At 43.8% G+C, this 25003-nt stretch overlaps 1 protein-coding gene across 1 annotated transcript in view; it reads left to right on the top strand.

The window, feature by feature from the left end:
* Window positions 1–10409: 10409 nt before the first annotated feature.
* LOC132405909 (adhesion G protein-coupled receptor E1-like) overlaps window positions 10410–25003 on the top strand; it is a 29818-nt gene continuing 15224 nt past the window's right edge. Inside the window, exons 1-6 of the mRNA XM_059990888.1 lie at window positions 10410–10566; window positions 11681–11812; window positions 15960–16045; window positions 18756–18851; window positions 21125–21299; window positions 23188–23307. Coding sequence (XP_059846871.1) covers window positions 10410–10566; window positions 11681–11812; window positions 15960–16045; window positions 18756–18851; window positions 21125–21299; window positions 23188–23307 — 766 coding nt within the window. The remainder of the gene's footprint in view (window positions 10567–11680; window positions 11813–15959; window positions 16046–18755; window positions 18852–21124; window positions 21300–23187; window positions 23308–25003) is intronic.

Raw genomic sequence — 25003 nt, 5'->3', positions numbered from 1 at the left:
TATCGAAGGCGGGCGTCCTACTGAATTTTTTTCCACTCTGCTTTGTGAGATTTTTGGGAAGGAGACCCTCCTGGCCCCGCCAGAGGTTGACAGAGCCCACCGTTCACTAGCAGCTAAATCAGCCCCAGGACAGAAACCATGTCTGGTTATTCTGTGCCTGCACCGCAACAAAATTAAAGATCTGCTGGTCAGAGAGGTCCGGCGGAGAGGGAAGCTAGAATACTACGGCCAACAGATTCGGGCTGTGGAAGACTACTCTCCTGAAGTTTTGAGCCTGTGAGCTGAGTACAGAGAAGTAATGATGGAGCTATGCATCCAAGGACTCAGGCCTCTCCTACTATCTCCTGCGCATCTCCGCATCACACTTCCCAGCGGTGATAAGAAGTGGCTACGCTCCATTGACAAAGCACAGAACTACATCAATAGCCTCCCCACTGCATGGAACTCTTACATACCCTCTGCAGGCAACGTTAGTAGTGCCTGGATAGCGAGGTCTGGTCTGACTTGGCCGGGTTAGGTGCTGAATACTATGAAGGGTGGAATAATATTCTCTCAAACTGCTCTCTCTCTCTCTCTCTCTCTCTCTCTCTCTCTCTCTCTCTCTGTCTCTCTCTCTCTCTCTCTCTCTCTCGTATTTCCTTTTATCTCCAATTCAATGAACTCTACAACCTTACATGGGAAGAGCTCTGGGTAAAGTCTGCTTTTTTAAGATTATTTTTTCACTTTTTTCAAATATAAGTTTATATTTCTGTTTTATGGTTCATTTTTCAGAGCCATGTTTAACAAACTTTGGGGAAATTGTTTACCTCTCATTAAGCACAATGTCAGTTTAGGTGTGTCAAATGCTTACTCTTTCCTTTAAATAATAATGGGGTGGCAGATGATGCTATGAGTGATAGCAAGTTGTACTGTTGGGTGACTATTGGTCTTAAGAGCTTGTTACTATGTTCTTTGGCAGCTGTCTTGTGGGTTGGGGTGGGGGGAGGATATTCTAATGCCAATACTGTTTTAAGAACCCTTAAAAGTCCTCGTTCTGCAGGATTTATTTCTGCTCTGCTTCTCTTTGTTTTACACTTTTGCCTCAGAGCTAATACCCGAAATCTTGATACTGCTTATGCCTATTAATCTGTATCTTTTTTAAAGGATAATGGTTACTCAGTTGAATTTTGTCATGTGGAATGTCAAGAGGCTGAAGCACCCTGTTAAAAGAAAGAAGGTGTTCTCGCATCTCAAACAGTTTAATACAGCAATTGCATTTCTACAAGAAATACACATTCACAGTTCTGATAATTCCTATCTTATGTCACGATTGACGGGGTAGCACTTCCACTCCACTTTTCAGGGGACACTCAATTCTCATTAACCAAAACGTTCCCTTTGAGCTCCACAACACAATATCAGACACAAACGGCTGTTTTGTCATTGTCTCGGGGAAATTATATAATACATTGGTAGTGCTGACTAACATATATGCTCCTAACTCAGACGATGTGGGCTTCTTTGAAGATTTTTTTCCTGCACTGCCTGATCTCAGTTCACACTCTCTCATACTAGGTGGAGACTTCAACTGTTAATTAGATCCGGTGCCAAATCAATCATCTCCTTTTCCCAGAGTACTAAGCAAATCTGCTTCATTAATTCAGTCCTTGCTTTCCAACTATGGGCATCTCCGATGTATGGCATTTTCTCCACCCAAATAAGAGAGAATATTCTTTCTTCTTATGCATTCATCACTCCTTTACTAGAACTGATTATTTTATAATCGATAATCAGCTGATTCCTTCGGTCTGTTCCCGTGTTTATCAGAGCTTAGTGATATCAGACCATGCCCTGGTTGTCCTGTCCATAACTCTTCCTGGCCTTCCATAAATAAATAAGCACTGGTGTTTCAATTCAACCTTACTGTCAGATAATGATTTTGTAAAATTTATGGAGGACCAGATAATCTTTTTCCTTAACACCAATATGTCACCTGAAACCTCAGGCCTGGTTGTTTGGGACACTATGAAAGCATACCTCAGGGGTCAAATAATCCCCTACTCTGCGAATATGAAAAGAAAGACCCATAAAGAATGACTAAATCTGGCCAATCAAATTAAAGAAATAGAGTAACAATATGCTCAATTTAAAAATCCAGAGCTATACAAAAAACGAGTGGAACTCCAAACTAAATTTGATCTCATTTCCACTCACCCAATTGAATGCCAACTTTTGAAGAGCAAGAGCCGGTTTTATATCCATGGTGACAAATCTAGCAAAATTTTAGCCAACCAATTAAGGGACCTTAAAGCCAAACAACACATCACAAAACTTTGAATGGAAAACGGAAGCATCACCTCGAATCACTCTGAAATCAATGACACATTCAGGAATTATTACTCCTGACTTTATTCTTCTGAATCCCCAAGCGATAACATTTTGGTCGAGAATTTTTTAATCAGCTTAAGTATCCCTACGCTCTCTCCTGATTTCAAAATGAGACTGAGTGAGCCAATATCATTAGAGGAAATATCCTCAGCCATCTAATCAGTGCAAACTGGTAAATCTCCAGGACCCGATGGGTTCCCAGTAGAATTCTTTAAATCATTTTCATCACTGCTCTTACCTCAATTAACCTTGGTTCTATCTGATTCATTTAAACAAAGTAAATTGCCAGCTTTATTTAATGAGGCACGCATCATTCTTCTAGCAAAGAGAGGCAAGGATCCAACAGAGTGCTCGTCATACTGGCCAATTTCTCTGTTAAATGTCGATGTCAAAATTTTAGCTAATGTCTGGACCTGTAGACTGGAGAACGTCCTACCCTCAATTATTTCTGAAGACCAAACTGGCTTTGTCAAAAACTGCTTCCCCCTTTTTTTAACATACACCGTCTCTTTAATTTTTATATTCAACTTCAATTGGAATCCCTGAATGTGTCACTTCCATTGATGCAGGGAAAGTGTTCAACCATGTGCAATCTTTGCTGCTTTAGAAAAATTTAGAAAAATTTGATTTCAGACCAAGTTTTATCATGTGGATTAAATTGTTATATTCGTGTCCCACTGCCTCTATTTTGACCAATGCTCAGCAATCCCAACCCTTCAACCTCAAACATGGAATCCGCCAAGGGTGCCCCTTAAGCCCTTTACTTTTTGACCTGGCCATAAAGCCACTGGCGATTGCGTTCTGTAGTTGTGCGGACCTGATGGTGATTTGGAGGGGGTGATTTGAACACAAAGTTTCCCTTTATGCTGATAATCTTTTACTTTTTATATCAAACCCAATCACCTCCTTACCCCCCCCCCCCATGTTCTCACTCCTTGACAAATTTAGCCAGTTTTCTGGATACAAACTTAACTTACACAAGAGTGAACTTTTTCCAATAAATAGAGAAGCACAAACATTAGAGTTTCATAACCTCCTTCTTAAGGTAGTGAATAACCAATTTACTCACCTTGGTGTTACAGTAACAAGGAAATATAGGTGTCTTTTTGGAGAAAACTTTATTAATTTGTTAAATCAAACAGAACAGATCCTAGTGCAGTGGTCACCCCGTCCATGTCCCTGATGGGCTGAATCAACGTCGTTAAAATAAACATCCTTCCTAAATGTTTATACCTTCTTTGATTCATACCAGTTTTCATTCCTAAAGCCTTTTTTGGCTCACTAGACTCAGTCATATTGCCCTATGTATGCAAGGGCAAGTGTCCCCGACTGAATAAAGTTCATCGTCAAAAATCTACAACCGTTGGGGCATGGCTCTGCCCAATTTCCACTTATACCACTGGGCAGCTAACATTCATTGTCTCATCTTTTGGTCTCATTTTTATAATCAGTTTGACTGCCCATTATGGGTGACAATGGAGCTGAACTCTACTAAGAATGTTTCCATCTCTGCATTTCTTGGATCCGCACTTGCTTTTCGTACATCTAAACCAATTGCTAATGCTGTCATCAGGCAGACCCTGAGAGTGTGGGCTCAGCTCAGAAAGCATAGTGGCCTCCATGGCTTCTCTCTTTCAAGTCCTATTCTCTCTTCCAGCCTTCTATACATGATTCAACATTTCAAGACTGGTACAGAAAGGACATCAGACACTTAAAGATCTTTTTTTTTTAGACAACTGCTTTGCATAATTTGAACAATTGTCTGCAAAGTTTAATCTCCCCAACACACATTTCTTCAGATATTTGCAAATTAGACATTTTATCTGGCCCTGATACCAAACTTCCGAGACACTCGACACAAACATCATTGATTTGTTTCTCTGTATGAATCCATTGCACAAGGGTCTAATATCTATTATCTGCAACAAGATGGCAGCTCTAAGGTAAGCCTATCATGACAAAATTAAAACTGCCTGGGAGAAAGATTTAAATTTTTCATTGTCGGAGGAGGCATGGGATAAAGTCCTCAAATTAGTTAACTCAACAGAGCCCGGGTACAAAAGGGAGCAATCCATGTTTACTATTGAGAGAGATTTTCCCTGTTCACACAGATATCGATGAATGCAAGTCCTCACCTTGTCATGAACATGCAACTTGTATCAACGTAATGGGATCCTACCAGTGCATCTGCAACGCAGGGTTTCAGGCATTACCTGCGACCGCCAACCTCACGGCAGGGAAAGTTTGTGAAGGTAAGGACTTTGTCTCAACGTGAAAGTGGTGAATAAATCCCATCTGATTGAGGATATCAGTCCTCCACAATTCACCTACAGAGTCTATTAACTAAAGAAGAATTTAATAGGCTCTGTCCTGTGTAAATTACACAGGGGAGTCATTGCGGGAGGTGGGGGAGTTATCATTGGTTTTTCTATTGTTTCCTTTGACAAATCTGATCATTAGTTCAAATGGGAAGGGGAAAGGGTCTGACAAGCAAATGGGAATAGCTCAATGTGGTCAGCATGGATGAGATGGGCCAAAGGGTCTTTTTCTCTGCTGTATTACTCCATGACTTTATATTTCAGAGTTTGTGAAATGAATTCATTGACCAGTCATGTTCCTTTCGGAACAAGAAACAGAGTACTGCATTGTCCAGGGACAGGTGTGACTGGAGGAGGCACCTCTGGCTGCCATGGTGATTACTATTGCAAACTTGATTCCCAAACTCCCACACAGTCTAATGTCAGCCTCTCAGAGCAGGTTCAGTGAGGGTCTGAGTAATCCATGGGGACACGGAGGGGAATAGTCAGAGATGGACCATGCAAAGATGAGAGGAGCTTGGAGTTTGGCATCTAAAATGGTAACATTTCTCAGTTCTGTATGATCGTAGGAAGCAGCATCAATGCAATTGTTGATGGACTGCAGAAAGCTGAGGGAGATGGTCTGGACAGGATTGAAACAAGGACTCATGTCCCACCAAAGTTCAGGTGTAGCTTGTCCCATGTGAATTCGTACAGCCATGCCGATGACCATGAGAAAGTGAGAGACGAGTAATGAGTAATAGATATCAATGAGTATGAAGCCTCTCCGTGTCACCCTCTCACAACTTGTTACAACATGTCAAGTTCCTACCTGTGCAACTGTAATGCAGGTTTTCAGGCAACTCCAGCGACAGTCAGCTTCACTGCAGGAAGGTTTTGTGAAGGTAGAGACTTTATATCACCATGAAAATGAAAATTAATCACAAGGCTCTGAGGGTGTCATCAATCTTCCTGGATTATCTTGAAGATATTCTTGGAATTAAAGAATTAACTCACAGGGTCTGCATTGTGTAAATCGCATGGTTGGTAAACGATGATGTTTTCTTTGTTTTATCATTATTTCCAGATATTTTTAGATACAGGGACAGAATTCATGGACTAGGCAGGTCCTTTGGACATAGGAGATCATGCAATACAACTGTGAGGACTGTCCAATCTGATTGACAGTGCTAGCTCCCATGGTCACTACTACTACAATCTTGCACCCCAAATTCCCACATGGACCAACATGTTACTCTCTGAGCCCATTCAGTGGAGAGGCTGGGATGTGATCAACCCCGTTCTGGGGTCAGGGCAACATTAAAGATGAGTAGAGCTACGGGCATCCAGTACACCTCTCCACTGGGAGGTTCAAAGGTCCAATTTAATGTCAGAGGAATGTATATAATATACATCCTGAAATGCTTTTCCTTCGCAAACATCCATGAAAACAGAAAAGTGTCCCAAAGAATGAACGACAGATAAACATAAGAACCCCAAAGTCCCCCCAGCTCCCCTCCCTCACGCGCGTAAGAGCAGCGAGCAACAATCCCCCTCCCCCACCAGCAAATAAAGCAAGCATCGGGACCGTCTCCGAGCACTCACCGTGAGCAAAGCAATAGCAAAGAGACAGTCTTGCAGTTACCCCACAGACTTCACATTTCATCTGGCATTTGACATTCCACAGGTTCTCTCTCTCCCTGATAAGGGAGAAGGAGGTGTCTCCATTTTATCCCCAGTGAGTGGGAGACATAACAAGAACCCGCTGGTTTATGACATTAAAGGTCTGTTACATTGCTTTTTTTTTAGCTCTGTGCCTAAAGGTTGCACAGATTCCGGGTCTTTGGGACCACAGCAGATATCCCGACTCCCCCAATGACACATGTGTCTCCTGCCGTGAAACCGACCCTCGATCCGCCCGTCTCCAGAGCCCTGAGATCTTAAGCTTCAGGATTCGAGCCGGACTCTCAGGCTGAACCCTCGGTGTGCCGAACAACGGGCATTCCTGAAACCCTGAGAACAGGTCCCATTCCCACAAAGAACCTATGTCAGTGTGTCACTCCGGGGCAGGGTCTTCACAAGAACCCTGAATGGGAAAAATAAAGATATTAAAGATGGAAAGAGAGCTGTTTTTGAAAATCCAACAAATCAGAATGCTCTCCATGGCACATCTTTAGCATTCTAACTAGTGACATCACTAGAGAAGGTGCGGCTACTGCTGATTCCTCCAGTGGGATCTGCAGGTGTTGATAGGCAGCTTCCAGATCCAATGACCAGGAGAGCAGGCTAGCAACCATCTCAGCCTCCAGCAGGTGGGAAGCTATTGGTTCCCTGATTCAATTCAATCCAGGCTGGTCTGGACTTTAACTCCACACACCCGTCTTTCTGCCACGACTCTGAAGTCCTTTCCCAAGAAAATCACTGAATTGTTTGTTCCAAGGAAGGTCTGGTCTGTGTTTAGCAACATGCCTATGTTTTGCTCCATGCAGACCCACAGAGCGTACCTGTAACAAGGAGCAAACAGTGTTTATCATTGTGAAAGATTTTGTCCTTTCTCACAGATATTGACAATTGTGAATACTCACCCTGTGACAAATATGCAACTTGTAACAACACAGTGGGTTCCCACCAGTGTAACTGCGTCATATTGTTTCTGACATTTTCTGTGACTGCCAGCCTCACCACAGGGAAGATCTGTGAATGTAAGGACTTAATATAACCACGATATAGAGAATCAATTCAAAGTAGTGGTTGTCATTGACATCCCTTCAACATTGTCCTTCAGATACCTCGAAGTAAAGAAGGATATTCTGTGCAAGTCCCTCAGGAGGGTTATTGTGATGGGCATGGATTTCATGACCTGTTGAGATTCTCCAGGAACAATTCTGTCCAGAATAGCCATTTGTATCTGGCATGGTGGTGACAATTCTGATCCTAGATCACAAACTCCACACGATCCGATGTGGAGACCATCTGGGAGCAGGGTCAGTGAGGGGCTGGAAAATCCATGGAGATACCGGTGTGATCCAGAGAGGGAAGGGGAAGAGTTAGAGATAGACCTTGTAACTGAAACTCCCTCACTGTAGGCTCACAATGAGTTAACTATCCCACCGTGAATTCAATCTCCGATGGTGATGAATGGAAAGGTGTGTCTTCTGTCACTATGATAGTGTGGTGAGTACTCATGGAACAACCAACAGCAATCTTGTCAGTAGGAAAGATGTCTTTGTGTTCCAACATCTTATCAGTTATTCTCTGTTCCCAATCCTCTGGTATTGGTGAGTCATCAAAGTTGACTGACTTCAATGTCAACTTTCCTAATAGAGGAGACTATTCCTTTGTTTTTCAATCTTTTGATTGAATTTTTTGAAAACAGATGCATAACAGTCATAACAGTAGAAAGGGAGTGAGATTACATTGTTGGCAGTTAACATATGAGTAAAAACTATCGGTAACAGCATATAATAGACCTCTCAAACCCTAAGTATAAACAGGATACCAGAAAAAAATAAAAAGATGGAAAAAACACTCTAAAATTAAAAAAAAACAAAAACATAGAAATAGGAGACTATTTCTCTTCCTTTTTCTTAACTGGGAAACTAGAAACTCCTGACACCTCCTCCTGAGGTGTTGCTGACAATCACTGTTCTCCTGTTAGTATAGACAGCCAAAGATTTCTGCAGTTCAGGTCTCACCAGCACTCCTGCAGACAAGTGTGGCTTTTCTTCCTGATCGTCAGGGGCATCCACAAAAGTGGCTGGGGCACTGGGCATTCCTGAAAATCTGGATGTTCCAGTCACTCGAACTCGTCCAGTAGAAGGTAAAGTGACTGGTTTAGACTGAGTACACCACACAGTTCCTCTTTTATTCTCATCACCCTGCACAGGAGAAACTTGCTCATTCACAAAAGCAGCTCTGAATACAGGGAGAATAGACAAAGTTCTCAGAAAGTTCTCTCCCTTTCTCTCTTTCCATGCTCCCGTGAGCTTTCTCACAATGGAAGTGTTTGTTCCCACAAGAATGGCAACTTTACCTTTGACAACTGGATCTGGGCAAAACAACACAAGTGTATCAATAGTCTCAGCTACCGCAATATCTGCTTCTGAATACACCAGTGACAACAACAAAAAACCATCATGAGGGGAATCATCAGCACTAAGCCCCCAAACCTCAAGGGCACTGATCAGAACCAACAGGAAATGAGTCAAATCCCTGTTGAAAAGGATCTGTAGAGTTAAATAACTTGAGAACCCGTGTCAAGTCTGACTCGATCATAAATACCTTCAGTCTGTCTGGAGACATCAGAACTTGGCCCCACTAAGCCTTCAGGAATAATGTTTTGCATCTTAGTATTGCTGTTAATACACTGACTGGAATGTGTTTGCTCCAGGATGTCAGACTGTCCCTTTACTGGGTCCCCCTGTTGTTTCCCATCTTTTTCTGTTTGATTATCCACTGATTTACTTTTCGAAGATTTTCCTGTCACTCACAATCTCATTTGGAATGTCCACCTTCTTCACAATTGTAACAGAAAATACCAGTTCTATCCTCAGTAAGGAAACCCTTTGCAGCAGCTTTCCTCTGCTTTGTGAGTTCCAAAGGTGGGTCGGGCTAGACTTAGCAAGCTCACCATGTATCCATCCCCGAGATTCAGGTGTTGAGATTCTCGATTGTAGATAAAACCGAGAGTGAAATGTGTCATTTGTGCTAACAACCAGCATACCCGAGGTTGTGTTAGGGGCAGCCCACGAGTGTCACCACACATTCCAGTGCCAACATAGCAAGCCCACAATGCTCAGAAGAACAGCACAGAACACAAGAAGTAACAAAGCAACAACAGCAAAAACAAGCCCAGTTCCTCCCTCCCACCGACGCACATACACAGTCCTTTAACCCCAGGACAGGCCTCGAGCAGACCGGACTTGGGCCTACAGACACCAGGTTTCTTCCTCCCCAGTGGACTCATGGAGATCTGCAGATCTGGCTCCAGCCAATGGGCCTTGACTTCTGGACTTCTGATTGGACCATCAGACCTCAATTGTCAGCATCGATTCCAGGGGACAGCATTCACCAAACACCAGGCCTCGAACATCAGACACCTATTTCCAAACCCAGGGGGTCATTCCAGGAGGATATTATGGATGACTTTTTAAGACACGTGTTCATTTTAGTGAGAGATGTCCCAATGACAAATCATTTCCTCAGTTGCAGCTGCTGTGGAGGAATTTGAATTCCGATTGGACCCGGGGTGCTGAGGCCTGTGGAGCAGCATCTGTAGTAGATGCAGCACTGTGCCTCCCTGATGCTAGATCCAGGGGAATCCATGCAGGAAATGGTTAATAATGTGTGATGTAGAGTATGAGGAACAAAGATCTGAGTGATGTTCCTGTGGGACTCCACACACCATTCACTTTCCAGTCGTCATTATCATCATCTTCACTCAGAGGGTGGAGTGAGAGTGGAACGAGCTGCCAGTGGAATTACACACTATCCTCATTATCTGCATCTTCAGACAATACAGATTCAGTTATGCAAGGAACCTATTTCTACCAACTTCTCCTAATATGCGTCGTAAACTCACAGTTATGCGAGGAGCACTGCTTTCCCACCAATACAAGTCAGGTGGACAAGCCTCACAGTCTCACCCCCGCCAGTCTCACATTGGTTTTGGCAATGTGTGTATGTGCGACCTTGCACTCTTAAACTTTTGCTGTTTTTACCTACGGTGCAGTGATTTTGTGCTCGATGTATTTAACTGTGCCTCCTAAGCGTCTGATGTCAATTTCTGGGCCATCAGCCAAGCAGCAGAGAACCACTTTAACACTTGAAAAGAAGCTGGAAATTCTAAACAGGGCATTGTCAGGTGAAAGTGACACAGCTCTGGGATGCTACTTCGGCCTGGGTGAGTCCACGATCAGAAACTTAAAGAAAAATGCTGAGAAAATAAAAAATGCTATAATTGATTCACTACAAGTGTCTTCAAAGATTGTTACCAAAGTGCATAACCCAATTATGACAAAAATGGAGAAAATGTTGAGTTTGTACATTGAGCATGAAAGAAAGGAAAAAACAACACTTAGTTCCGATCATCTTCACGTGAAAGCTTTGGAAATTTATGGTCGCCTTTGTTTAGAGGCTAGTGAGGAAGTGTCAAATGATATTGTTAGCTTTAATGCAAGTACGGGATGGTTTTCTAAGTTCGTTAATTGTCACAGGCTTCACAACTTAGCCGTGCGTGGTGAGCAAGCTAGTGCTGACCACGAAGCTGCTGATCGCTATCCTGTGTAGTTGCGGGCTATGACAGCTGAGTCAGGCATCACACCAAAGCAGGTGTTTAATGCAGACGAGACCGGGCTTTTTTGGAAGCGTATGCCGAAACACACTTACATAAGTAAGGATGAAAAGACTGCATCAAGTTTCAAGGCAGCAAAGGATAGATTGACTCTGCTTATGTGTTCCAATGCTGAAGGAGACTGTAACATGAAGCCTCACTTAGATTATCATTCACTAAACTGCCATGCTCTTAAGGGTTTGAGTACTGTACACCCTAGTATGTTAACTTTCTATGATTTATTACATTGAAAATTAGCTTAAGTTGCTGAAACATAATATGAACGTTGCCTTGTGGTACTGCTTTTTTGTCGTATTGATATGAAAATGTGAATAAGTCACAGATAAAACATATTTAGGAAGTTCTCCGGACGTAGCCCTATTTTCTCCATTTAAATAATTATTCACATTATGCATTTTCACATTATGAATTGACAGTGAGGAACGTACCCCCGCATGTATTGGAAGCAGGGTCAATTACAACATTTAACAGAAATTTGAATAAATACATAGATGGGAGGGGTATGGAGGGCTAAATTCTGGGTGCAGGTCAATGGGGCTGACAGAATAACAGTTCAGCACAGACTAGATGGGCAGCAGGGCCTGTTTCTGTGCTGTAGTCCTCTATGACTCTATGACTACATCTGTGTTGGTAATATTTGTACCTCTCTTCCTCTCTACAACAGATGTGGATGAATGCCAGGATGAAAATGCGTGCGGAGTGAACTTGACCTGTCGTAACTCTGCTGGGTCTTTTTACTGCGTCTGCAAAGCAGGATATCAGCAGAAGCAGGGAGACACTCAGCTGGCCTGTACAGGTGAAAATAAAATAATTACTGAGAGCTGAGAATTAAAACAAACAATGCTGGAAACACTACAGAAGTCCCCAGAACCTATGCAAAGAAAAAGAGTTTGTGTTTCAAAGACTGGCTCACACGGGCTTCTGTCATAGAAACTCCAGCTATTCCTGCAGTATTAATACTTACACTGCCTTTAAGTAATGCCACACAAGGGTGTATAGACGATACCGTAGCCTGAATCCTCCTTGTCGAACATGGGGTCCTCTCGGAGGTTTCTTGAAAGCCTGTATCACCCGCCCTTCGTTGTTGGTTAAAGGGGTTAAGATTAAAGGGTTCTCGCATGGTAAAGGAAGCTTCTCTTGGGTCTCTTCCCTTTTCACACGCTGCCTGCACACATCCCAACTCTTGTCCCCGTGCTTCGGCCCTTCTCTCAAATCCCCTCTTCTTCTCCGATGCACGTGCCGTCCCTTTACATATTAATAAGGAATGTTATGGCATCCTGCTAATTTTTGTTTTGCCATTCCCGACTGGCTAATTTAAAAGAATGTGCTACCTCTGCTTGGAGACAATTTATAAACGTTTGCACTGTCAGTGGGTCATTTCCTACTGAGGGTATCCCTACTCTAAATTCCCAAGTATCTTCAAAATGGACAATAAAATCAGTAATAATCTCTCCCCCCTTCTTTTGCTGACGTCTAGTTACTTTTCAGAAGTCAATGCACCGCCTGGCTCCTGTGAGAATGGCATAGTTTGCTCTGTTCAGCCAATCATTCATTCCGTCAGTAGGACTCCTCTCACCATTTCCTTCGCTCCCCGGTGGAGGGGCCCAGTCCTCTTGTGGTCCTCGGGTCGCTTTCGGAAATCCTGTTCGGAAGTTCCAGATAAAGGGAAGGGGTGTGATTCAAGGATATATGTCCGGTGTCTGAGGCCAACGGAGCCGAGAGCCCTGCTGGGGCCACCTCGGTCTTTTGCATAATTTGTTCGTCTTTAATATAGGTTTAACCTTTGGTGGCTGGTGTCACTCAACCACCTCCTTCCATTTGTTAAAACACCACATCATATACTCTAAATCCCAGTTAGGATCTCCTTCCCTAGCATTTGTTTCACTTCCCCAATACTGAGCATTGTTTAGACCAAATGGACCGCCATAAAGCCAATCGCTACCACTCCAGCACAGAGATCACTAAAAAAAAAGTTACAGAGTACCTGGGGCATCTCCCATTTCCAACCAAACCTTGTCTGCGGGTAAACCCAGGAACCAACGAGCTGCTCCGTCCTCCTATATTGTTTCCGTCTTCTGTCAGGTGTTCCTGTTCGTGGCTGCTGTCGTTACGGGATCAGCAGACTGAGTCCTGGCGTGCGGTGTTGATCCAGAATTCCTTTTCCGATTCCCTTTCTGGGGCTTGCCGTTCCTGTTAACTATTTTACCTGACTGTTAATTGTTCTGTACAAAGGACGTAAACACTCAAGAACATACAATCTAATATTCTATATACTGTAATCCCTTTTGCCCTTTTCTATTGGCCAGTGGGGCAGACTCCAATTTTGAGGTCTCAGCTGCCTTCGTTTTAATACCGTATTTTAAACAGAGCTCACAAGCCCCTTCTTCAAATCCCCGTCTTTGTCTGAGTCCGGTGTGGGGCAGCTCTGCTCCCTACCTCGGTCTGACTTCTATCTTACAATCAAGTCTCGCGGTGGGGAGCCTGGTCCGATGTTGACGATAAGCAGGTTTTTCGGATGGGTTCGTTGAGATCCCGTATCATCCTCGTCACCAGATTCTGTTCGAGAATTTAGTACCGATCAAACACAAAGCAGGCTCGAAGCTAGTTACCACCTTAATTCGTGAATTCACGGGGAACCTAACCACATGTCTCCGCCAACACGAGGTTATAATTCAAATTTATACAGTAAATTTAATCAGCCAGTCTCCAGACATCGTGGATCCGATCCTCTGAGAGACAACGTGATTAGCCGCTTGTTTGGTGCTCTGATCAATGCAGGACCGATCGTATAGGTGCTAATGTCCTGTACATTGCGGAAATTGATGACGTGATCAATTGTTATTACAAAGAAGACAGTCCCCACAATTCTGCCAACACCCAGTTCTCAAACCCTTTCCTCCACTAGAGGGTCATTGTTCGTCTCCGCACCACCCACCCTCAACTCCACAACTCCGCCCGATCCCCGGCACCTTTGGTGTCCAAAGGACTACAAAGGTCAGCCTTGAATCTCCATAGTGTTTTGAGAAACCAGATCTGACTGAATTCCAAAGGTCGGCAGCCCTCTGATGAGGAATTCCTCATGACCCCAGAGCGCCAGTCCTCAGACTGATCTCAGACAGGGACAGCTCACCCCACGATGTTCAGCCCCCTGGCCCCAGTCCTCAGACTGATCTCAGACACGGGCAGCTCACCCCACGATGTTCAGCCCCCTGGCCCCAGTCCTCAGACTGATCTCAGACACGGGCAGCTCACCCCACGATGTTCAGCCCCCTGGCCCCAGTCCTCAGACTGATCTCAGACAGGGACAGCTCACCCCACGATGTTCAGCCCCCTGGCCCCAGTCCTCAGACTGATCTCAGACAGGGGCAGCTCACCCCACGATGTTCAGCCCCCTGGCCCCAGTCCTCAGACTGATCTCAGTCACGGGCAGCTCACCCCACGATGTTCAGCCCCCTGGCCCCAGTCCTCAGACTGATCTCAGACACGGGCAGCTCATCCCACGATGTTCAGCCCCCTGGCCCCAATCCTCAGACTGATCTCAGACACAGGCAGCTCACCCCACGATGTTCAGCCCCCTGGCCCCAGTCCTCAGACTGATCTCAGACACGGGCAGCTCACCCCACGATGTTCAGTCCCCTGGCCCCAGTCCTCAGACTGATCTCAGACACGGGCAGCTCACCCCACGATGTTCAGCCCCCTGGCCCCAATCCTCAGACTGATCTCGGACACGGGCAGCTCACCCCACGATGTTCAGTCCCCCGGCCCCAATCCTCAGTCTGATCTCAGACACGGACAGCTCACCCCACGATGTTCAGTCCCCTGGCCCCAGTCCTCAGGTCAGTTGCAGGAGGAACAGGTTGGACTGGTCTCTGTGAGTGGTGGGAAGGTGATGAGTGAGCAGAGAGTGGGGTTGTAGAGATGGGGGAGTGTGAACAAGATTATTTAATGTATAATGGAGATAATTAAATTCAGCTCCTTGTCACTTGGTGCTGAATGGTCTCACCGCAGCCCATTGAAACAACTTCACATCAAACATGTGTCCTGATGTCACACACAGAAAATGTTGGAGGAACTCGCCGGTCAGGTAGCATCTAATAAAAGAAATAAACAGTTGTCATTTTGGGCTGAGACCCTTCATCAGGACTGGAGAGGAAGTGTGAAGAAGCCAGAATAAGAAGGTGGGGGGAGGGAAGGGGACAAGCTGACAGGTGATTGGTGAAGTCAGGCGAGGGAGAATGTAGGTGGGAGGGGGTGAGGTATGAAGTAAGAAGCTGGGAGGAGAGATGTGGAGAAAGTAAAATGGGCTGAAGAAGAGAAAGCTTTTAGTCGAGGAGAGTGAACTGAGGGAGAAAGGGGAGGAGGAGGGACACCAGAGGGAGATGATAGGTTGCTGAGGAGAAGAGAAGGGATAAGAGGAGATCCAGATTAGGGAATGGAAAAGAGAGAAGGGGGAGGGTGAGAAATTACTGGGAGTTTGAGAATTCACTGTTTATGCTGTCAGGTCAGAGGCTAACCAGACAGAATATGAGGTGTTGTTCCTCCAACCTGAGAGTGCTGATCACTTACACATTTAACTGGTTTCATGGCTGTGGAGATGTTTACAAATTGTCCCTCCCAAACCAGCAATGAGGCCCATACCAACATTTCCACATTAGTGTGGCTTGTGCCAACATTACAAGTACAATGCCAACCATGGTATCTGTTCCTTTGGGTGCCAGTGGGTGTGGGATTGGATGAGGCATTCACAGTTGTTCTTGGGGTCAGAAGATGTGGCGTCGAGTCACAGTCCTGTGTGTCCGGGTCTGATGCTGCTCGTTGTGGGAGTACACCAGCTTGGAGTTACAGAGGTCAGCGCTTCCCTGTCTGATCAGTGAACGGCAGGAAGGTTGGGGTAGAGTCGGCAGGTAGACGCACTGATCTCTAAAATGCCATCTTCATTCCAGTGGATCCACTTTCCTGTCCTGTCTCTGAGAAGCAGAACTCTACGCCGTCGCAGTGCAACTTCGATTATTCAGCAAACGCCAAGCAGGTATGAGAACTCACTCCGTTTCTCCAAGGAGCAAACTTAACTTCCATTATCCCTGGATGTGGATCTGTTGGAATGTTTTCCTGCATATGCAGTCCTCACCAGAGTCAACAGTGCTTCTTGGGCTGTCAGTGATCATGTGGGTACCGAAGAGAATTAGTTTTAATTTGGCATCATGTTCAGCACAGAAATTGTTGTGGGGGTCTGGAATGCACTGCCTCGGAAGGTAGTGGAGGCCAATTCTCTGGATGCTTTCAGGAAGGAGCTAGATAGGTATCTTATGGATAGGAGAATCAAGGGATATGGGGACAAGGCAGGAACTGGGTATTGATAGTAGTTGATTAGCCATGATCTCAAAATGGTGGTGCAGGCTCGAATTGCCAAATGGTCTACTTCTGCACCTATTGTCTATTGAATGGCCTGTTCCTGTGCTGCACTATGCTATGATCTATGTATTATGGAAAACAGAGCTAGAGAGGAGCAGATGTGAAGAGAGGAGTCTGGACGGGGTAGAGAGGGCAAAGGAAGGTCCCAGAACTAATGGGCAGAATCTGAAAGTTAGGGCTATGCCTTTCAGGAGTAAAATTTGAAAAGACTTGTACACAAAATGGTGGTAGAAGCTAATAATTAAACAACTCTCTAAACCAATCTGCTCTGCCTACACAACATTCATATCCATGATTCTCTGCACTTCCCTGTCCTTATCTAAGAGCCTCTTAAATGGCTCTGTCATAATGTAAAGAAGATATAAAGGAATGAGTTTAACATTAGCATCAAAGGGAATTTGAGGGACAGCATCCACAGTGGGCTGAAGGGCCTGTTTCCATGCTGTCTGAATTCATGACTGAATTTCAACTTGATCAGCTGATCGTTGGTCCATGCCTGTGGATCGTTTGGCCAAGATCTGTACCACAATTCTGCCAGACCCTGTACAACATGTTGGAATGCTCTGAGACTGTGAAGGGCATTGGATAAAGGGTAAGTCTGATTTTAGGCCATTCCTTCCTGCTTTTCCATTCTCAGTATGCAGTTTAACCTGGATTTTGTAACAAACTCTAAGCAGGTATGAGAACTTCTGACGTTCACTCACTCCGTTTCTCCAAGGCGCAAACTTAACTTCTATTACCCCAGACGTGAATCTATTGGAATGTTTTCCTCACTAGATGTATCCCTCTCCCTGCTTCTGTCCATCACTCTTTTCTGCATACGTCTCTTCTCCTCACCCATCAGAATAAACACTGTTCCTCACTCTTTGTGTAATTCCAGCTTGCTGCTTTTACATTTGAGCAGCGACCACATGTTCAAATTCACTCTCTAGATGTGGGTGTTGGTGCCACAGCAAACATTTGTTGTCCATCTGATTTATACTAATCCAAGACTCATTCTTTTTTATTCCATCTACTTTCCCATCGATATCCCCTAAATTCATCTCCTTACTTAGGGCAATTCACAGCAGGCAATTAACCAACTGACCTGCACATCTTTGGGATATGGGAGGAAACCTGGAAACTTTGCTGATTAGTGAAGCCACACCAGAGACCCAGGTTCTACCTGGACATTGGGTGCAGTTTGTATCGTCTCCCTGTGTTTGTGTGAGTTTATTCCACTTGTCCCAGTTTAAAACTTTCCTCAAGGAGAGACTGGTAAACTGGATCCATTTGTAAAGTGTTTAAAACTGTAACAGAAGTTATTTATTGATTCATTTGGAGATAGAACATGGAACAAGTCTTTCTGGCCAGTGAGCTGCATGACCCATCAACCTACTAATTTTACCATTAGCCTAACCACAGGACAATTTACAGTGACCAATTAACCTACTGACCGATGCATTTGGAAGGATCTGGAGCACCAGAGGAAATCCACAAGATTCACAGGGAGAAAATACAAACTCCTTCCAGACAACACCAGAATTGAATTCTGAACTCTGGAACACCCTGAGCTGCAATAGCCTTGTCCTAACTGCTAAGTTTCCTCAACAGCCTGTGATGCTGCCTGGCCTGTGGACTTCTGGGACCAAAGTGATGCAGGAACTCGGCAGTTCAGTCAGCATTAATGGAGAGGAATATGCAGTCGAGACTCTGACCTGAGACCCTTCAGCAGGACTGTTCAAAAACATCAACTGTTTATTCCCCTTCACAGATGCTGCCTGACCTGCTGAGTTCTTTCAGCATTTTGTGTGTGTTATACTGGATTTCCAGCATCTACAGAACCTCTTGTGTTTAGGATTTTCGGGACTATTAGAAAGATAAAACACTTTAAATAATTTTTTCTGCCCCTCAGAGTAAGTTTAACATTAGTATCAATGGGAGTTTGAGGGTCAACATCCACTCAGTGGGCTGAAGGGCCTGTTTCCATGCTGTCTGAATCCATGACTGAATTTCAACTTGATCAGCTAATCATTGGTCCATGCCTGTGGATTGTTTGACCAAGATCAGTCCCACAGTTCTGCCAGACCCTGTACAACATGTTGGAATGCTCTGAGACTGTGAAGGACAGTGAATAAAGGATATTTTAGGCCATTCCTTCCTGCTTTTCAATGCTCAGAGATGTCCTTTCATTGACCACGTGACCTTCAGTAGGAGTTGCCATCGGACACTATGTTAGAGTCACCTGTGAAGCCAAAGAGTTTTAAAGGCTTCATTTTCAAACATTTTTTTTCAGATTGCTTGTGATATTTGATTATTTCTTTGTTTGATTGCTGTTGTATTTTCAGATTGCCCAGTTAAACTCTGCAAAAGATGTGCTGAAGTTAGCTGATTGCTACCATGATAAAATCTGTCAGAATTTCAGTGGGACAAAAGATACCACGGTAAGGAATTAGAAGCCCAACAGTTTTATCCTGGGGTAAAAGTGGTGTGTTCCTGAGGTGGAGAGAGTAAAGAGGATATTTACAAGAATATAGTTAGGAGGATTTTGACTGAGGAATGATTGATAAAGTTGGCTTTCTTGAAGCAGAGAGTACTGAGGTTATGTAAAGGTCTTTTCACCTATCCAGAAACATCAGTAACAATGGACATGAAGTACTTGGCAGAAGGTTGGGAAGGAAGTTGAACAGATACTTTTCTCAGCCAGAGGATCTTGAATACATTGTCAGAAAGAGAGTCATAGATACTGTATCTAAAAAGTACAGTACTTGGGGGGGGGGGGGGGAATTTTTTTCTGCCAGAACTGGCAAGGTGATTTGTTGTTTTCACATTACAGTCTATAAGAAGACTTTGGACAAACTTGGGTCAGTTTCTCTGGAGCATCAGAGGCAGAGGCTGAGAGAGGCATAGACAGAGTAAACAGTCAGAATCTTCCTCCCAGGGTAGAAACACCAAATACTGTCGGACATGCATTTAAGATGAGAGTGGGAAAGTTTAAAACAGATGTGCGGGACAGGTTTTTACACAGTGTTGGATGTCAGGAACAGGCTGTCAGAGGTTATAGTGGTGTTTAAGACACTATTCAATAAACACATTAAGTTTCAGGGAATGGAGGGATATAGATCATATGGATACAGAAGAGAAATGGTTTTAATTTGGCATCATGTTCAGCACAGATATTGTGGGCTGAATGGCTTGTTCCTGTGCTGTACTGTGCTATGATCTATGTATTATGGAAAACAGAGCTGGAGAGGAGCAGATGTGAAGGGAGGGAATATGGAGTGTGGTCGGGGTCGGGAGAGCAGAACAAGAGGGCAGAGTCTGAAAGTTAGAGCCATGCCTTTCAGGAGTGAAATTTGAAAAGACTTGTACACTCAGATGGTGGTGGAAACTCAGAACACTCCTCAGTGTTGAGTCAAAGGTGGATTCTAGACACAAGATGGATGGGTTTTGTTAACTGAAGGTAGTAACGGGATGGGGGAAGATCACCAGATGGAGTTAGGTTACATGGGTGTTACGGAATAGCGGTATGTTCTTACAGCACCTTTCTCACTGAATCATAGGATATTCACAACACAACAGGGAGCCATTCTGCCCATTGTATCTGTGCTGATACAACCCAATCCCATCTCAGTGTTGGTATCGTAGTTTCTAAATGGAGAAAGAGTAAGAGTTGAGAAATTGGGAGCAGGGGAACAGAAGGCAATGGAGAAAGAAAGGAAGTCAAAGATGGGAAGCAAAGGGAGAGAAAAAGGGAGTGGAGTAGAAGGGGAGAAAAAAAGTGGAGAAATATTCAACAATTAGTGCAGTAGGAATAAAAACAGGAAGGGGTACAAATCCTTCCATAAAGAAGAGAACTTCTTAAAGGTAAGCTTTCAATACCCCAGGAAAATCAACAGCCATGGAAAACTAATAGAACTGCCAAAATTCAAAGTAAATTTATTATCAAAGTACATATACGTCACCATATGCAACACAAAAATGTAAATAAATAATACTGAGTCGTAGAGTCCTTGAAAGAGAGTCTGTTGGTTGTGGAGTCAGTTCAGTGTTGAGAATCACAGACCTGTCATGAAATCTGTTGTTCTGAGCAGTAGTACAGTAGAAGACGTAACAAATTACAGTATTATAATAATGATATCGTCTTCATTTTTAATGAGTTCTATCGGGTTTCTTTGTTTTGTGGCTGCATGTAAGGTTGTATATAGTATATGTACTTTGATATTAAATGTACTTTGAACTTTAAAATAAGGACAAATAAATAGTGCAGACGTGGAATAATGAGGTTCACGGACCATTCAGAAACCTGATGGTAGTGGAAGAAGCTGTTCCTGAAATGTTGAGTATGCATCTTTAGGCTTCTCTATCTCCTTGATGGTAGTTATGGGAAGAGAGCTTGTCCTGGTGGTGATGGTCCTGAGTGATGGATGCTGCATTCTTGAGGCACTACCTTTTGAAGATGTCCTCAATGGTAGGGAGGGTTGTATCATGATAGGTCTGGCGGAGTGGACAACCCTTTTCAGTCTCTTTCAGTCCTGTTTTTAGAGCCTCCATTTCTGAACTCTGCAGGCCAGGCAGCATCTGTGGAGAGGGAAACAAAACTAATGATTTTGCTCAATGACCCTTCATTGGAAAAACATCATTTTCCATCTTTGGAAAATACAATATCTGTAGTATTTTGCTTCTCAATTCATGAGGTGTTCTTTTTCATCTGCAGCCTATGACAACATTTGTAAACAGTGTTCTTAATACTTCTTGGCTGGAGAGCATGAACACCACTCAAAGACTGACAGTGGCAGCAGCCACAGTGGATCTCTTGGAGAACATGGCAATGGCGATTGCTCTGCAACTATCCAGTTCAAAGTCAAAGACCATAGAAACAGACTCTTTCGGTAAAGCATTGGACTCTGAAGATTATCGAGTCTGTGAAATTGGTTTCAAGTTAAGGGAAGGAAATGTGGAGGTTACTTTCTCAGTAATCAGCTGGTTTTGAAAATGATTAATATTTGGGCTCTTGATAGAAATCTTTGTTTAATATTTCTAAAGATTAAAAATCAATCAAGCTGCAGGAAATGTGGAAGAAAGAATAATGTTAGAAGTAGTCAGTAGTTCAGGCTGCATTTCTGGAAAGATTAATAGTTAAAGTTTCATGCTGACGAGGTTAACCATTTTTCATTCTAATGCTGATGCCTAACCTGCTGAATTTACCAACATTTTCTGCTTTTATTTCTGATTTCATGAGGTTGCTTTGGAAGGCTGTGCTGAAACATGCCACGTCACTGATTGTGAGTGTCTGCTCTCATGTTTTGCACAATTTACCCTCACCCTCACTGCTGCCTGTTGCTCACAATGTCTAGGCTGAGGGGATACCACACCGTCAGAGTTGCCTCATTTGCTTGGGACATTCTGTCATTTGCTCTGTTGGGGAGAATACAGGACACTATATCATAGAAGACCAGGAGAATTCTACCAAAGATCCCAGACAAGTTTATCCACAAACCCTCATTTACATTATATAATGAGCTATCTAATTTCTTTGTGACCTCACTGTCTGCAAACAAACTACTCCAAAGTATTTATCAGCAGTGTAGTATCATAGAAACATTGTGCAGAAGGCCATTCTACCCATTGAACCCATACTAGGTCTCGACAGGAACATTACAGTCTGATCATCCCCTGTTTCTCGATAACCCTATAATTATTTACTCTCCGACACTCCATGCGTTTTTCCATTTGAAAGCTCATGGTGAAATAATTCCACTTCCCATCCATGCAGTGAGTTCTGTGACCACTCACTTTGTGGAAAGGGTTTCTCTCCCGGCACCCCTGGTTCAACAATAGTCACCTTTAAACCTCTGGTTATTGGTTCTCCACCCTTCTTCAATGGAAGACCATTGCGTGAAATGCGCTTCCAGCAATGGTGGTGGAGGCGGATACGATAGGGTCTTTTAAGAGACTTTTGAATAGGTACATGGAGCTTAGAAAATAGAGGGCTATGGGTAAACATGGTAATTTCTGAGGTAGGGACATGTTCAGCACAACTTAGTGGGCCAAAGGGCCTGTATTGCGCTGTAGGTTTTCTATGTTTCATTCTCTTCATTAACTCTGCCCAAAGCATTGACAATTTTGAAGATTTTTATCAAATTATTTCTCAACCTTCACTGCTAAAGAAGAACAATGCCACATTCTCTGGTCTGTCAATGGATCTTCCTGCTCTATTTTCTCTGCACTCCCTCTAAGCATGATAGCCAAACACAAAGTAGCTTAATCGTCTCTTAAGTTAATTCCACCACACTTCAAAAATAACATCGAGAAGGACATGCTGAAGTTGAGAAAAAGACTGAAGTCATGAAACTTCAGTGTAGGTTCTGTGCTCGTGATATAGGAGCAGGAATCCTCACTACTTCTGGTAAGGAGTCAAGATCACTGTCTGTGCCAAGGATAGGAGGTGCTGGTAAGATATTAGACTTGGTGAACTAACATATTGGAGCCAGAATTTATCATTTTACCTGCTTTTAATCAGTGCCACCAGACGGTGAAGAACGTGCATGAGTATTTTCACTCAGTTCTGTGGGAACTGAGACTAATTAATTTCTTACTACAATAAGCTAATTCAGCCCAAGAAAGCCCAGTTGCAAATTGTATCCATCAGATGGGATTCTCAGAAAGCCTGAACAAGACTTTGCAGAGAGGCATTGATTAAAGAGTTATCAGTAGAGAGAGAGAGAGAACATCCTTTTTGCCTCTGAATGCTTCACCTTACTTTAACTTTCCTCATAGTTCTTAAGGTCAAGGTGCCTGAAAGGAACAGTGCGAGTACAGTCCAACTGGTGAAATTGGACACTCAGAATAATTCCTTCGAGATTTACTGGAGAACCATTGCTGGAGAAAATAACACTGGTAAATTTCCTGTCTCTTTCCCATGCTTGTGTACACGGTATAAGAATGAGTTTGGCCAGTGATCTACAGACTCATTCACAGGGGATGTTTTACCTTGCCCAGGTTGTTGACTGAACTATTACTCTGTGGGATCAGTCTGTGTTCCCCTACATCAAAATATGCTGCTGTGTTTGATTTTATTGTGTAAACCTCGGTGAAGACAAATCTGCCTTGAGTAGAAATCAAATGCAGTTCAGAACGAGCAGTGCTTGGCTACTGTTTTCAGTCCATGTGTAATCAACAGTAATATCCAGTTGACGATATCAAACTCTGTATTAATCTGAGAGACCTCAGTATGTAGTTTGCAGACCGACAGATATTTGCTATGTTCAGAATATCTGCTCATCTGATCATGGAGAGGGTCAGCAGGAAGTTCAATAGAATGATTGTGGGAATGAAAGGGTTAACATATGAGGGAGATGATAAGAATGAGGGCGGATCTCACTGAAACATATCGAAAACTGAAAGGCCAGGGAGAGTCTTGCACCAGAGAGCACCGTCTCTGCATACAAGGACATCCCTTGGGAAGAGAGGTGTGCAGGTATTTCTTTAGTCAGAGGCTGTGGAGGCCAAGTGATTGGGTATATTTAAAATGGGGCTTGATAGGTTACTGATGGTGCTGATAAGTGGCAACTCTTTGCATGCAACTCAGGTGGGAATCATGAGGGTGTGCCTTCAGGAACATAATGGACTTTACCAAACCAAACCCATGGATAAACCAGGAGATCTGTAGACTGCTGAGAGCTGGATATGTGGTATTCTAGATCAGTGATCCATAGCTGCACAAGAAGTCCAGGTATCATCTACTGAAGGCTATCGTAAGACAGAAAAACCCATGCCAATTGAAATTAGAGATGGAATCAAATGCATGTCAGCTCTGACAGGATTTACAAGCCATTTCTTTCTCCAAAGAGAAACCTAACTTCATGAATGGCTGTGATGCTTCTCTCCCAGATGAGCTCAGTGCCTTTTATGTGGGCTTTGAAAGAGAGAATAAATCTATGCCTGCGTGAATCCCTGAAGTATCTGGTGACCCTATGATCTCTGTGCCAGAGGACAACGTCAGAACAGCTTTCAAGAGGCGTAAGGTCCTGATGGTGAACCTGGTAGGGAAATAAAACCTGTGCCAACCAACTGGTGGGAGTATTCAAGAACATCTTCAATCTCTCACTGCCGGGCAGCCGAGTTCGGAGTTCAATTCCAGTGTCCTTCGGAAGCAAGTTTGTACAATCCTTCCCGTGTGCGCATGTCTTTCCACTGGGTGTTCCGATTTCCTCCCGCCATTCAAAGTCAGACCGGTTCGTAGTTTATTGTCCCGTGATTAGGCTAAGGTTAAATCAGTGGGTTGCTGGGTGACACAGCTCAAGGGGCCAGAAGGGCCTGTTAAATGCTGAATCTCTAAATAAAATAGAATAAACTGTGCCTATCGCTACAATTGGATGCAATCTCACTGGCACTCCACTTGGCCTTGGATCACCTGGATAATAGGAACACTTACGTCAGGCTGCTGTTTATTGATTCCAGCTCAGCGTTCAACACAATCGTATCCTCAGTTCTAATCAACAGACTCCAAAACCTGGGCTTCTGTACCCCTCTCTGCAACTGGATCCTTAACTTCGTCATCGGGAAACCACAGTCAGTGCAGATCAGAAATAAC

Source organism: Hypanus sabinus, chromosome 16, assembly GCF_030144855.1.
Source record: "Hypanus sabinus isolate sHypSab1 chromosome 16, sHypSab1.hap1, whole genome shotgun sequence".
NCBI classification, from domain to species: Eukaryota; Metazoa; Chordata; class Chondrichthyes; order Myliobatiformes; family Dasyatidae; genus Hypanus; species Hypanus sabinus.
This window is presented reverse-complemented; position numbering and strand designations above follow the sequence as displayed.